This window comes from Sus scrofa, chromosome 6 (genome assembly GCF_054392235.1).
Source record: "Sus scrofa isolate SSC_HxYL_T2T_F1_AM1 chromosome 6, Sscrofa_HxYL_maternal_Yorkshire_Landrace_v2.0, whole genome shotgun sequence".
Taxonomy (NCBI): Eukaryota; Metazoa; Chordata; class Mammalia; order Artiodactyla; family Suidae; genus Sus; species Sus scrofa.
This window is the reverse complement of record NC_139388.1, coordinates 18,394,057-18,408,674: the sequence shown is the minus strand read 5'-3', so window position 1 is coordinate 18,408,674 and position 14,618 is coordinate 18,394,057. Positions and strand designations below refer to the sequence as shown.

The 14,618-nt window shown below is 53.0% G+C and overlaps 1 protein-coding gene across 4 annotated transcripts; it reads left to right on the top strand.

The window, feature by feature from the left end:
- Positions 1–953: 953 nt before the first annotated feature.
- On the top strand, positions 954–12,718 carry VPS4A (vacuolar protein sorting 4 homolog A). Of its 4 annotated transcripts, none has more exons than NM_001243418.1 (11): positions 954–1,127; positions 5,175–5,286; positions 5,386–5,533; positions 7,100–7,161; positions 7,258–7,377; positions 8,042–8,198; positions 8,536–8,684; positions 9,034–9,115; positions 9,336–9,555; positions 10,758–10,898; positions 11,872–12,718. In NM_001243418.1, exons 1-11 carry the CDS (start codon positions 1,107–1,109, stop codon positions 11,971–11,973), a joined length of 1,314 nt encoding a protein of 437 aa, NP_001230347.1. In that variant the 5' UTR covers positions 954–1,106; the 3' UTR covers positions 11,974–12,718. The 4 variants fall into 4 exon arrangements, 2 of the variants coding, with proteins under 2 accessions (NP_001230347.1, XP_005655824.1); XM_005655767.4 differs by having other exon boundaries at positions 959–1,127; positions 7,103–7,161; XR_014804952.1 differs by lacking the exon at positions 10,758–10,898 and having other exon boundaries at positions 959–1,127; positions 9,336–10,056; positions 11,291–12,718.
- The last annotated feature ends 1,900 nt before the right edge of the window (positions 12,719–14,618 follow it).

Sequence of the window (14,618 nt, the reverse complement as noted above, 5' to 3'; positions counted from 1 at the left end):
CGTCCACTCATTTTCTTCTCTCTGGCTACCTGAGCCTTCTTCTAGCTTTCTAAATTCTACCAGTGGCCTCCTCATGCCTCAAAGCCTTGGCACAGGCTATTTCATCAACCTGGAGTACTCTTCCCGCCCCCACCCCAGCCCTCAAGCCCCCAATTAAAAGGGAGCCTCTCCTGACCTTGGGCAGACTGCCTTTTAGATGCTCACATAGCACGTGGGACTTCACGCCCAGGCCTCAACGGGTTTATCACCTCCTGATGAACTTCATTGTTTTCCTGAGATTGTAGGCTCCCCTAGAGCTGTTTTGATCATTGCTGCGTTCCAAAAACTAGTACATAGTAGATATTTACAAAATATTGTTGAATGAATGAATGTGAACAACCAATCTGCTATGCTGAAGTTCACATGGGTAGAGGCCCCAGCTTTGAAGGTCTAAGAAAATCTCTTTTCTAAGGACAAAAGTAGAAGAGTTAGTATTTAGAAAGGAAAACAAAGCTGGCTTTAAACAGAGTCATTGGCATCATAATAACAGTTACCAGGGACTGAGCCCACAGTGTGGGATACACTGCTATTAGTTGGCTCATTCACTTCCTCCCCAAGGCCGATAAGGTAGCTTCTAATTATTATTATTACGGTGCCTATTCAACATCAGGAACCCAGAGGTCTGGGGAGTCAGGCTTATTGTGCGAGTTAACTGCCATTTAGGTGCTCTTTTATTCAGGTGGGTCCGGGACTTCAGAATTCCACTCCGCTCTGGCCCCGCCCGACCCGGCCACGCCCTCGGCCACGCCCCCGGCCCCGCCCCCGGCCCCGCCCCCGCCCCGGCCCTCGTCCCACGGCGACCCCGCCCCGGCCCCCAAGAGGCCATGGGGAGCGGAGCCTGCAGTGCCGGCGTGGCCGCCGGGGGGCAGCCGCGCGGCTCGGGCCCGACCGCTCTGGGCTGCGCTCCTCGCTCACCCACGGACTCGGCTCCGGCTGCGAGAAGCCACCTTACCCGCGCCCAGCGCCGACCCGCCGCGCTCCCCGCGCCGGAGCAGCCCCTCGGCTCCCGGGGCCGGACCGAGGCCCCAAGCAGCGCCGCGAGGTGTGGGGCGAGCCCAGGAGATGAAATGACAACGCCAACCCTCCAGGTACCTCGGCACGGCCCGTCTTGGCCCGGCCCGGCTTGCGGAGGCCGAAGGAGGGCGGCGGGGCCTGTGGGCGGGCGGGCGGCCTCTTCAGAGCCCGGGCCTCGCGGCCCCCGCCCCATCGCCCTCTCGTCGCCTCCGCGCGTTTCTGTTTTCACGCGCTCGGAGCTAAGGGTAGCCTTCTGTTCAGAAAGCCCGGCCCCGAGGCCGCTATTTGTGACTGGAGTCCCGGGACCGCCGTGGGGTTGAGCCTCATCCGGCCTCACGGGCTGGGGAAGCTCGGGCCTGGGGTCGGGTTGCCGGCTGTCCCTCCTCGTCGTCCTGCCTCCCTTTGAACAAGCCCTGGCTCCTTCCCATTTCCTCTTCTCGCCCAAAGACCCCTCATTCATTCTCTGGATCGGGAAGGGTGGTGCTGGGCTGGCGCCACCTGGATGCACGACTGACCCATCCTCCAGGTGCTGCCGGCCCTTATTGGGCTGGGAAACATAAAACTTGTTTGTGCCTCGAACCTGAGTTTGGATCTCGGGTCTGCCACTTACTAGCATGTGACCTTGGGCTAGTTGGCTGATTTTGGAGTCTCGGGTGTCCTCTCAGTAAAATGGGTTAATACTCTGTAGGGTTCCTGTGATAGTGGCTCTAGATAGAGGACTTCGGTAAAGCATTTTTAACACAGTGTCTGCTACATCGCAAGCGGTCAGTAAGTGATGACAGACAGTGCTTGGGGGAGTTGGACAGGACGTCATGGAGGAAGAGGCATTTGGCCAGGCAGTCACAGAATGGGGGGCTGGGGATGCCTGCAGGTACCTGGAGGTGCAGGGGGAATGGTTACTGCAGTGGAGGAAAGAGGGGAACAGAGGCATGGAATTCTGGGGTACTAGGCCAGGATTTGCTGAAGTCCAAAGCCAGACCCCACCACCCACCAGCAGAAGCTCTCATTTGTTATCACAAGGGTCCACCATCATTGCCTGCAGATGCCACCTGCCTAGACACTCCGTATATGGCTTGTAAGCTAAGAATTTTTTTAAAAAAATTTAAACAAACAAACAAACAAACAGCCTTAGGAGTTCTCATTGTGGTTCACCGGGTTAAGAACCCGACATAGTGTCCGTGAGGATGCGAGTTTGATCCCTGGCCTCACTCAGTGGATTAAGGATCCAGTGTTGACGCAAGTTGTGGCGTAGGTTGCAGATGTGGCACGGATCTGGTGTTGCCATGGCTGTGGCTTAGGTCAGCAGCTGCAGCTCCAATTTGACCCCTGGCCTGGGAACTTCCATATGCTGTACATGCGGCCATAAAAAGAAAAAAATAAAAAAAACCCAGATTTATTAAAATGAAAGTCACATGCCATACAGTTCATCCATTTAAAGTGTACAATTCATGGAGTTCCCATCGTGGTGCAATGGTTAACGACTCCGACTAGGAACCATGAGATTGTGGGTTCGATCCCTGGCCTTGCTCAGTGGGTTAACGATCCGGCATTGCCGGGAGCTGTGGTGTAGGTTGCAGATGCTGCTTGGATCCGGCGTTGCTGTGGCTGTGGTGTCAGCCTGCAGCTGTAGCTCTGATTCGACCCCTAGCTTGGAAACTTCCATATGCTGCGGGTGCAGCCCTAAAAAGACCAAAAAAAAAAAAAAAAAAAAAAGTGTACAATTCAGGGAGTCTCTATTGTGGCTCAGTTGGTTACAAACTCAACTAATATCCATGAGGATTTAGGTTCAATCCCTGGCCTTGCTCAGTGGGTTAAGGATCCAGTGTAGCTGTGAGCTGTGGTATGGGTTGAAGATGCAGCTCGGATCCTCTGTTGCTGTGGCATAGACCGACAGCCGCAGCTACAATTCGACCCCAAGCCTGGGAACTTCCACGTGCTGTAGAAGCGGCCCTAAAAAAAGCAAAAAATAAAGTAAAAAAATTAAGTATACAATTGAGTGCTTTTACTATGTTCATAGTTGTGCAGCCATCACCACAATCACTTTTAGAACACTTTCATCACCCCCCCAAAAAAAACCCTTCAGCAGTCACCCCCAGTCCCTCTATCCCTCCCAACCCTAGGAAAACCACTAATATACTTTTCTGTCCCTATGCATTTGCCTATTCTGGCATTTCATATAAATGGAATCATAAAATACATGGTTCTGTGTGACTGGCTTCTTTCGCTTAACATAATGTCGTAGGTTTCTGCATTTTTAAGTGTCTTAAAAAGGGTATTTCATGGTGTGTAAAAATCATGAAATTCAAATTTCAGTGTCTATAAATAAAGTTTTATTGGAACACATCCCTACTCATTCATGTACGTATTGTTTTTGGCTACTCTGGGGCTACAGAGGCAGAGTTGAGAAGTGATTATATGGCAGGAAAGGCTTAAATACTTACATTCTGGTTCTTTACAGAAAGTTTGCCATTTCCTTTGTTAGCACATCTTTGTTACCCTTTTGGTTTATTCTCAGCCTTTGCCGGATCTGTTACTTGGGCAGTCAGTTTTTTTTTTTGCCACCCTTTGCTCCTGTTATGCAAAACTGTTTGCCTCCAAGTTGGCAGCTGAGGCCTTTTGTTTGTGGAAATCTATGGTTGCCAGAAAATTTGAATGTACTCTTAGGTGCATTAACTAGTAGGGTGTCTAGAAGGAGGAAGGGGACAGGCCTCCTCTGCCACGTGGTGGGGGGGCAGAGCATACCTAGAGGATTGTTCTGAAGCCCCCTTTCAAAAGGACACACCCAGGAAAACGTGTAGAGTGGAAAAGCCAAGGGAACCGGGAGGGTGTGTTCTGGAGATCAGAGGCTTCTGGCCATGGGAGCATCGCTTTCATGTCTGTCTGAAGGGCCTCGTGGAGGAGAGTGTTCAGGTGAAGCTTGTGCTTAAGCTGATCATCTGGGAAAGTTCAGGCCTTGTAGCCATTCTCTGTTGGTCGTTGGGGTGGAGCTAAAGCCTGAATAGAGTAGCTACCTATCACCTTTCCTCATCTGTTCAACCTGGCGAGTTCATTTAACATCACGCTAGCCTGACCTACCCCAGGCTGTTTGTTCTGTAGAGCTCCGTGTGTCTTTCTGAGACTTACTACTGTCAGATGAGAAAAGGCCGCATAAATGCCCGGGTCCTGCCAAGAGCTGGTCAGGAGGCTTATTGTTCGTTGCCGACGGAACTGTGTGGATACCGGGGGATCTGCCTGCCTGGTGTCTAGTGCTGTATCAGCTTGAGGAGGATAATTCTGGTCATGCTTCCCGGGTTGGTGAAGCCGTGGTTTCTAAAACTGGTTATGTAGGTGTGGGGCAGCTGCCTGAAAGATCCAGCCTGCTTTAAGTTCAGTCCAGAGCACAGGGCTACAGGATTTATGAGGTTCACAGAGATATGCAGAGTGCTTAGGAGGTTCCAGAGGACTGGTCCCCTCCAGTGGCCGCACGTTTATGCTTCTGGAGTAAGCATGCACTTTTCTTCCTGGAGCTACCGGTGTACTGAACCACGGGTCCAAGCATCCCTTCTCTAAGTATCAGCTTGAGGGAACTGTCTTCTCTTTTCAGCCTAGAGAAACAAGTTGGACCAGTGGCAAGAAGGAGAGATCCGTTTAAGTTCATCTCATAAAACTCTTGGACCGAAGAAGGACTTTGCTGGCTGGCTTGCTGGCTCTTCTCTGGCCCTCGAGGTCAGGGGTGGTTTCTAGCCTCCGTATAGAACAGCATGGCAGTCAATTGGTTCTGGTGTTTCCCGTGTTTCAGGCCCAGTCCAGGTCTATTTCTCTTTCCTCTGAAACCATGAAATAGAAAGTGAATTCTCCCTTCAAGCCTTAAATCTGAGATGTTTGACGAGGCTTCCACTTGACTGAGAGAGAGGTTGGTTTTCACTACATGAGCGTATTGCGAAGAGGGATGGCTCTCTTTTACAGGTTCCTTTTAAGGCCTTTCTAGTTGATGTTGGAAAAGTAGCCAACATAATGGTCTGTGACTGACAAATCCCCAGGCAGCCCTGGCAGTATCTCTTACAGTGTTTTCCTGCTCTCTGGAACCCAAGGAATTGCTGGATCTCTTGGTAAGCACTGGCTTCTATGTTTTGCCTTTGCAGAAAGCCATTGATTTGGTGACAAAAGCCACAGAAGAGGATAAAGCCAAGAATTACGAGGAGGCGCTCCGGCTCTACCAGCATGCCGTGGAGTATTTCTTACACGCTATCAAATGTGAGTCTCATGGGGGGTCCTCCCTGGCTGCAGAGCCCCTGCAAGAGGAGGGCGGGCCCTCAGGGGCTCACCGGCCCTTACCTAGTTCCCCTTTTGCAGATGAGGCACACAACGACAAGGCCAAGGAGAGCATTCGAGCCAAGTGCATGCAGTACCTAGACCGGGCAGAGAAGCTGAAGGATTATTTACGAAACAAAGAGAAGCATGGCAAGAAGCCAGTCAAAGAGAATCAGAGTGAGAGCAAGGGGTGAGTACGGAGGAGTGGAGGGCCCCGTCGGGACCAGAGCCCCGATGGGCAGCTGTCTCTTTCCTGTGTAGCTGTCATCTTGGTACCGATGCTGTCGTGGACGTCCGCAGCATCTTCCTTTGGGGGACTTCTCATAATAATGATGATGCGTGTAGCTGCTTTCATCAAGCGCTTCCCAGCCTGCTCCGTGTACACTCTCTCATTGGATCTGTGTGGAAACACTCTGGGCAAGGTGGGGAGCCAGCCTTGGACTCTGCGGCCAGACTCTCGGGGTCTAACCCGGCTCCACCACTTCCCAGCCATGTGACCTTGGACAAGTGCCATGACCCTCATCTGTAGGAGGAGGAAGGTAATAAGACTTCCCTCCTGGTGTTGCTCTAAGGAACAAGTGAGATGATGTGGGTAGAGCCCTGAGAAGAGAGCTTGGCGCGCAGCAACTGCTGTCATTGCAGTTATCGTCTTCATCTGACACATGGGGCAACAGACTCGGAAAGGTTCAGGGATGGCCAAGGTCGCACACAGCTAGTACTTGACGGAGTTTGGACCCACACCTGGGGCTCTGTTTCTTTTTTTCCTTTTTTTTTTTTTTTAAAAACATCCTGGGAAGTATCTTTATTTATTTATTTATTTATTTTTTTTTTTGTCTTTTTGCCATTTCTAGGGCCGCTCCCACAGCATATGGAGGTTCCCAGGCTAGGGGTCAAAGCGGAGCTGTAGCCCACCGGCCTACACCAGAACCACAGCAACGCGGGATCCGAGCCGCATCTGCCACCTACACCACAGCTCACGGCAACCCTGGATCACAGCCGGGGATCGAACCCACAACCTCATGGTTCCTAGTCGGATCCGCCGCGCCACAATGGGAACTCCCCTGAGGCTCTGTTTCTAATTCCAAAGCCAGTGTTCCCTCCACAGCCTGTCACCTCACATCTGTAGTTTGAACACAAAGGCTTCTGGGGTCCAGGGGAGGGTGCCCAGCAGGAGGGTGGTGCAGAAGGAGAGAGAAGGTGGTGTGTCAGCTCTCTCCCCAGGGGTGGGAGGCTCTGCACCTGGGTAGAGAGGACATGCCTGTGTTTCGATTCCCCAGAGCGGGAGACACAGTGGGGAAGGGCAGGGGCAGGCCTCTGCAGGCGGGCAGGGGAGTTAAGGAAGGCACGTTGCTCGGGTCGGATAGGGATTGGCCTGGAGGCACAGCCACTGCTGTCCTGGTTTGAATCCCTGCAAAAGGCCAATAACAGCTCCAAGTGCTTGCCTGCTGCTCTCGAAGTCCAGCCAAAGCACAGGGCCCTCACCAGCCCTCTAGGGAGGAGAAGGCCTCTCATTTTACTCCCTTCATGAGGAAGTGAAGCAGGTGATGAGAGCACCTCCTGGAGAATCCAGAGTGAGTGCTGTGATGCGTGGCCTGGCATCCTCCAGGTGCCTGTGCGTGGCTCTCAGCACTGCTGAGCAGGGAAAGTGTCTCTTTAGCACCGTGCGGGCAGCCAGAGCCTGGCCTCACTCTGCTCTGAGAGCCTCCTTGCCAGCTGCCTCTTGCTCCAGCCTCTCATCTTCTGTCTCCTTTCCCAGCAGTGATAGTGACAGCGAAGGGGATAATCCAGAGAAAAAGAAATTGCAAGAACAGCTGATGGGTAAGAGGCTTGAGGCCTGTGGCAGGGGGAGGGGGACGTGGCGAGGACCCCTGGTGGGTCGAGCTCTGAGGTGAAGGCTCTGTTTCCATCTTGCAGGTGCCGTCGTGGTGGAGAAGCCCAACATTCGGTGGAATGATGTGGCCGGGCTGGAGGGCGCCAAAGAGGCCCTCAAAGAAGCTGTCATCTTGCCAATTAAATTTCCACATTTGTTCACAGGTAAGCATTGAGCCACTTTTTTTATTATTATTTTTTTATTTTTTAGGGCCCCACCCGAGGCATATGGAAGTTCCCAGGCTAGGGGTCAAATCAGAGCTGTAGCTGCTGGCCTGTGCCACAGCTCACGGCAATGCCTGATCCTTAACCCACTGAGCGAGGCCAGGGATCAAACCTGGGCCCTCATGGATACTAGTCTGGTTTGTTACCACTGAGCCAGAATGGGAACTTCATGTTGAGCCACTTAAGGTCCAGATGTAAAAAATAAAAATATCAGGCTCTTGAGGGCTCCCTATTCTGAAGGTGTCCATGTGGCAGGTGGCGGCTTGGCTCCCTTTGTCTTTAGCAGGAGAGGGCCCAGGGCCCGCTCGTCGTGGTCGTCAGCTCTCCAGCTGCTCTCCAGTGTCAGAAACCCTTTTATGATTAGAGCTTTGACTTGACTGTTCCATTGGTAGGCAGGGTCAGGAGCCAGTGCCAGGTAGTGTCACTTTGCCAGGTCATAGGGGTCACAAGCCAGGGCTGGGACCAAGCTCTGGGCAGGTAATTTAGTTGCCTCGTAGAACCTTTCCTTTCTAACCCTGTTTCCTGTAACTGAGGCCTCTCTGCTGCTTTCTGTTCCCTTTCCACCGCCAGGAGGAAGCTCACTTTGGTTCACTCTTTCTCGTAGGCAAGCGGACCCCTTGGCGGGGGATACTGCTCTTTGGACCCCCCGGCACAGGGAAATCCTACCTGGCCAAAGCAGTGGCAACGGAGGCCAACAACTCCACCTTCTTCTCTGTGTCCTCCTCAGACTTGATGTCTAAGTGGCTGGGGGAGAGTGAGAAGTAAGTCAGACCATGGCAGCTGCTCATGGTCCAGCTTCCCTGCCCTTGGGGTTCCCTCTCGGAGGAGCCACTGTGGACGGCAGGGAGAAGTAGCCAGGAGAGGGGTATCTTGCTAACTGGTCGGGTGGGATGCTGTCCTGACAAAGCCAGCGGAAACTGGAAGGCAGCTTGGGAGCCCTGAGTCCTCATGAAGGGAAGGGGGAGGTGCTCACAGCAACTGGGTGTCCGGCGAGTGTCCTCTGCTGGGACCTGGTGTAGTTGATTTACTCCCCACGCCAGCTCCCCTGTGCAGTATGTGCAGGCATCCAGAGCCCAACCCCGCGTCTCGCCCGCACAGGCTGGTCAAGAACCTCTTTGAGCTGGCCAGGCAGCACAAGCCCTCCATCATCTTCATCGATGAGGTGGATTCACTCTGCGGATCCCGAAACGAGAATGAGAGCGAGGCTGCCCGAAGGATCAAAACAGAGTTCCTGGTCCAGATGCAGGGTGTGTGGCAGTCCCCCGTCCCCTCCCTGGTTCCCGTCCCACCGGAAGCTGGCTCAGGGCTTTGTGATTTAGCTCTGGCTGGATCTGACTATCCTTAGGGTGGAGGGAAATTCTTAGCGCCTTCTCCTCAAGGCGAGCTCACTGTGGCCTTGGCTGGCCACCTCCCTGCCCCTTCCGAGGCAGGCAGGGCTTGGGGGGCTCTATCACCCCAGCAAAGCCAGCCAGGGCCCTGCCAGTGGTGACATGGAGACGGCTGCAGTTCAGGACACAAAGCCCCTGAGGCCCTTCCTGCAGGTTCCTACTGATCCTTGCAGATGTTAAGCCAGCATCTGTTTCCCTTTCTCCACAGGGGTGGGGAATAACAATGACGGGACTCTGGTGCTTGGTGCCACAAACATCCCGTGGGTGTTGGATTCAGCCATTAGAAGGAGGTGAGTCTTCCCTGGGAGGAGCTAGGAGCTGAGGTCTGTCTCCGGCCACAGTCAACCTGCTGTTGGCAGTGGCGGGTACAGCCTGACCCTGTTTCTCTGGAGGCTTCTCTGTGTCTGCAGAGCCCTTGGTGAAGCCAGCCACGGGAGGCACCCCCACGCCTCTTCATTGAGACCATCTTGCCATCCATACTCAAGTCCTGCTGTGTGCTTGGCTCTGTAGGTTTGAAAAGCGAATCTATATCCCGTTGCCGGAGGAGGCTGCCCGCGCCCAGATGTTCCGGTTGCATCTGGGAAGCACTCCCCACAACCTCACAGAGGCCAACATCCACGAACTGGCCCGGAAGACAGAGGGCTACTCGGGCGCGGACATCAGCATCATTGTTCGGGACTCGCTCATGCAGCCTGTGAGGAAAGTGCAGTCAGCAACTCACTTCAAAAAGGTGAGCGGCCAGCAAGAAGTTGCTCAGTGTTGCAGGAAAGGGGATATCGGCTTTTTGTGCCAGCTCCCTGGGCAAGTGCAAGGTGGGCCTCTGGCTACTGGGGCTGAGGTTGCACCTGCTCCCCAGCCCTGCAGTTCTTGCTTGAGGGCCACATCTCAGATTGTGTGATGCTAGAGGACAGGGCACCATGAATGGAACCTCTGCCACCCCTGCAGTCAGCACTGTGGTGGGACCTTCTCCAGGCCTGAGAAGTGATGGGTGCAAAATCACACACCGTGAGGAGGAACTCCACTCACACAGCAGGTTCTGTCAGGTGTCGCCGAGGGTCCTACTGTGTGCCTGGCGCTGTTCTGGGTGCTGGGGAGACACTTGTGACCACAGCAGACAAAAATCCCTGTGCGTTAGGAGCCTCATTTCTAGCGGGGAAGACAGACAAAGACTCGTTTCTTAGAGGGCAGTGGGGGAAGACAGAGTAGGGGAGGGAGGTCTGATGTTTCTGAGGTTCCCAGCAGGGGTGGGACTTGGCACTCTTTTTTTGAATTGTTGCTAGTGGAGTAAATTGCTGTCAGTTGGAAATTTTTTTTTTTTTTTCCTTTTTAGGGCAGCATCCACGGCATATGGAGGTTCCCAGGCCAGGGGTCATCGGAGCTACAGCTCCCGGCCTACACCACAGCCGCAGCAACGCGGGATCTGAGCTACATCCGTGATCTACGCCACAGCTTATGGCAACGCCAGATCCTTAACCCACTGAGCAAGGCCAGGGATCGAACCCACAACCTCATGGTTCCCAGTTGGATTTGTTTCCACTGTGCCATGACTGGAACTCCTAGAAAAACTTTTTTTTTTTTTTTTTTTTTAACATTTTCAATGAGACACATTTGTGGTGAGTCTTGATGAAATTGAGGAGGATGAGGAAGATATATAGGAATTTGAGCCGCAGATTGCGATTCTGGAGAACAGTGGTTGAAATAGTATGCTGATCACGAACCTCTGAAATCATACTTGGAGCCACAATGACTACCCAGTCCTTTGAGAGCTTGAAGGAGCCCATCCCTCGGATCAAACTGATGATGTGGAAACCCAGGCATTCGTTTACACCATGCCAGCACCTTCCCAGGACCTAGAAGTCTGAAGCATCCTGCCTCTTCCCCAAGTGCTGAGGGACAGCCTCTCCAGCCAGTCAAACTCCTGTTTGCTTTCAGGTCTGTGGCCCTTCCCGCACCAACCCCAGCATTATGATCGATGACCTCCTGACCCCATGCTCCCCAGGGGACCCAGAGGCCATGGAGATGACTTGGATGGATGTCCCCGGTGACAAACTCTTAGAGCCTGTGGTTTGCATGGTAAGTGGCAAAGGGGAGAGGACCACACAGAGCCAGGAGGTTGGGGGCTTGAGTCTAAGAATAAAAATGTTTCTCCCCTTCTGTGTCCTGAGCTGTGGCTCCTCCTAAACAGAATGGATTCTGGGGCTCTGGGTAGCTGGGGCTCCTGCCATTAGACTCGATGGGGACCCAGGAAGGAGGCCGTAGCGTTGTTTTCTTCAACAGGAAGAGGAAAGGCCAGGCGATGACTGCTCCATTGCATGGGTTTGGCTTCTTTTGTACACACAAGGAACCAGTAAATGCCTGGTCAGCACAATTTGATTTGCTGCAGTTGCATAGGCAGCCTCTCACCTGACTAGTCTTTTTTTTTTTTTTTTTTGGTCTTTTTAGGACCACACTTATGGCATATGGAGGTTCCCAGACTAGGGGTCGAATTGGAGCTGCAGCTGCCGGCCTACATCACAGCCACAGCAACACTGGATCTGAGACGCATCTGTAACCTGCACCACAGCTCACAGCAGCGCTGGATCCTTAACTCCCTGACCGAGGTCAGAGATCAAACCCGAGTCCTCATGGATGCTAGTCAGGTTCGTTAACTGCTGAGCCATGGCGGGAACTCCTTGCCTGAGTAGTCGTGACCTCACCTTATCCTGGTCTTGGTGGTGATCTTGTCTCTCCTCTGAGGCAGGTGTCTGCCACTGCGCCCAGTGTGGTGCGCGTGCAGTTAGAAGGAGCTCATGTGAGTTACGAAATGATGGGGACTTAGATTCTCTCACCCGGAAGTAGGCCGTCTGGAAATGGCCTGAGCTGCCTCAGGAGAGAAGAGCATCCCTGCCCCCAGAGGCATTCTCGAAGACGCCGGGCACTGGGAGTCTGCCCCTGGGGGCAGGGGTGACGTTGGAGGCAGCTTCCCACCCTGGTGTGCACGGGGCTGGGGCAGGCAGAGGCCCTGGAGCCCAGCCCCCCCCTCACCTGCAAGCACTTGTCTTTGCAGTCGGACATGCTCCGGTCTTTGGCTACCACTCGGCCCACAGTGAATGCAGATGACCTCCTGAAAGTGAAGAAATTCTCAGAGGACTTTGGACAGGAGAGTTAAAAGCTTCTTCACTTGCGTGATGGTGAAGGTGGGAGGTTGATGGGGGTAAATATATGGTACTCTCCACGTCATTGGCCAGACAGGGCTCCGGGGCTTGTCCTACAGTCACTGCAGCGTCCCTCTGCTGTCTGGCCACCAGACAGGGAGCAGGAAGGAAGAGCCTCCCCGGCTAGAGATGCAGAAGCACGTTCAGCACCCAGTGGAATACGGGCTCTTCCTGCTTCCTCCTCCTCCTCCTCTTCTGGCTGCTCACCACCTCCTGGTCCTGCCCCTTCATGGTTTTTTTTTAAACCATTCTTTGTTCCCCTAAATTAATGCTGCTTGGATTTTCGTCTTGTTGATAAATAAAAACTCCCTGAAGCGACAGGGAGAGGGAGCAGCCCCCGCTGTGGGGTTGGTACAGCAGACCTTCAGAACAGCTGGCCAGCGCCCCGCCGCCCATCCTTCCAGACCCCAGTCTTTCTCCTTGTGAACAGAATGGCTGATGCCCTGGGTCCACAGCCCAGGCTCTGCCGGGAAAGGCCAAGAGTAACGCTAAGCCATGCGCTCCCTCTGAGCCCCATGTCCTCCCTGCAGGAGGAGAGGACAGGTATTGTGAGCACAAAGCTGTGTAGATCAGAAAGAATGAGGGCAGTTGGGCGGCTTTCACCGCCTCCTTCCCTCTGAATGTGAGAACACTGAACCCAGCCACTGCCCCTGGGTCCCTGTCCTGGAAATGGGCTAATAAATCCGTTCCCCTTCTTGAGCCATCTGAGTGATCTCATCTTTGACCCTTTCTGGGGCTCTTGCTTCCAGAAAGACCCTCTGGTTTCTACTCTTCTGTGGAGTAGTAGGTAAGTAGAAATACCACCAGCTGCTGCAGTTCCCGGGCCTGTTCTGCATGCAAGTTCACGAGGCCTTTCTCCCCCCAAGGCCTCAGAAGTATGGTGGGGGGTGTTTAAAGGACCTGGGCAAACGGGGAGGCCTGTGGGCCAGACATGGCCTGTGGTTGTACTTGGTTTGATCTGCTGCCAGCATTTAAAAATCAGGAGGTGACGTAAAAATTTAGATCAGTTGCGGATGAGCAGCAGCTGTCCACTTCATAGAGGGACTGTGCTCTCCAGCTCACCCATCCCCATTCAAACGGACGCATTTGCATTGCTTGTCCAGCTCCCTTGGGTATTTAATTTGTGACAATCCTGGTGAGCTCCTTAAGGTCCCAGAGCTGGCACTCCTGGGAAGTGCAGCCTGAGGGGCAGCAGCAGCAGTAGGTAGGGGCTGTCACACGTTCTCCACAAGCCTCTGAATACACAGAAAAGGCCTAGTATCCAGTTGCTTTAGCTCTCTTCCCCCCTCAAGAACCTGGTAGTATTCCTCTATATCTTCAGTCAGAAAGGCCCAGATCTGATTATGGTGGCCACTTCTTGATCATGTTAGCTTTGCTCGGTGGTGTTTGATTTGGGGAGGAGGCTGCTGAATTTGAGCGAACTTTCGATTGGTTCTTTGAAGGCTCAGACTCAGTGTTCCTCTCCAATGCTGGTCAGCCCCAGTCTTTTTATCTGGAGCATCAGCAGGCCTGACCTGCAGATGACAACGTGGCTGGGATCTTTGTCATTCACTTGAGTTCCCACATTAATGGTCTTGATTAGTTATGTCCCTTCAGCCACCAATCACTATTAGTGCCCCCTGCCTGTACTGCTTTAACTTAGCTGTGTTTTGTTTTGTTTTTAATTCTACCTCCAGTTACCTTTACTTGAATTACAAGGTCCTTGCCTTTTTTTCAGCCTGCTTCCTCATTTCCACTGCTTGAACAGCTAGGCAAGTCACAGCGGTTAGCAGAAACCATAGGGCCGCTGTGATTCATCCTCAGCTCTAGTCACAGCTTTCAGAGCTGCCCTGTTTCTCTCTCCACCACCAGTGACAGGGAGAATGTCCTGTTCACTACTGAGGGTGACATGGTGACCTCATCATCTGTACTAAACATGACTGATAGGTGCAGAAGAATTTCCTTCCCTAAATGCTTAATGTGAAATCCACTTCTTCCCTATTGGGGAATGCTGTTCTAAACCTTCTGCCTGCTTTGGCTTTCACTGTGTAAGCTGCCTTCTAAAACTTTTATTAGCTCAAGATGCTGGTTTGTGTGTGTGGTTTCACAGCTGCCCAAGGTGGGGGAGATTTTCTTTGTTGGGAATGCAAGGATTTGTCTTTGGGTTGTAGTGTCTTCGGCTAGTTGATTAAATCCTTCCTTGTTTGTGGATTTGGTTACAACAGTAAATCTCATGTTGGCAGCAACAGACAGTCCCAAGCTTTCTGAGGGCCTCTCTGAGCAGTCACTTACTCTGGGGCCTTAAGTCAGGAAGCTTCAGGCAGATACTACTGATACACATTACACGGGCAGTACTGAGGACCAGCACCCTCACAGTGCTGTGCCAACACCTCGGAAGGCGTTGGTGCCACCCTGCAGGAGCTTCTGGGCATCGCCCAAGGGAAAGGGGGCTCACTGAATTCTAACCTCCCTAAGGATCCAGTATAAATGAGAACCCGATCTAGATTCCCTGCTGGCCAAGTCTACCGTCCCCTCAGGCGGCACTGGGCCCTACTCTCTGAAGTATGAGGCACAGAGAACCACTTGACTTTTGCCTAGCCTCCCAGGTCTGAGATTTGGC

Coding starts and splice junctions, on each gene's coding strand:
- VPS4A (NM_001243418.1), top strand. CDS start 1,107: ATGACAACGCCAACCCTCCAG. Junction 1,128..5,174: donor TGACAACGCCAACCCTCCAG/GTACCTCGGCAC, acceptor TTGCCTTTGCAG/AAAGCCATTGATTTGGTGAC. Junction 8,685..9,033: donor GTTCCTGGTCCAGATGCAGG/GTGTGTGGCAGT, acceptor CTTTCTCCACAG/GGGTGGGGAATAACAATGAC.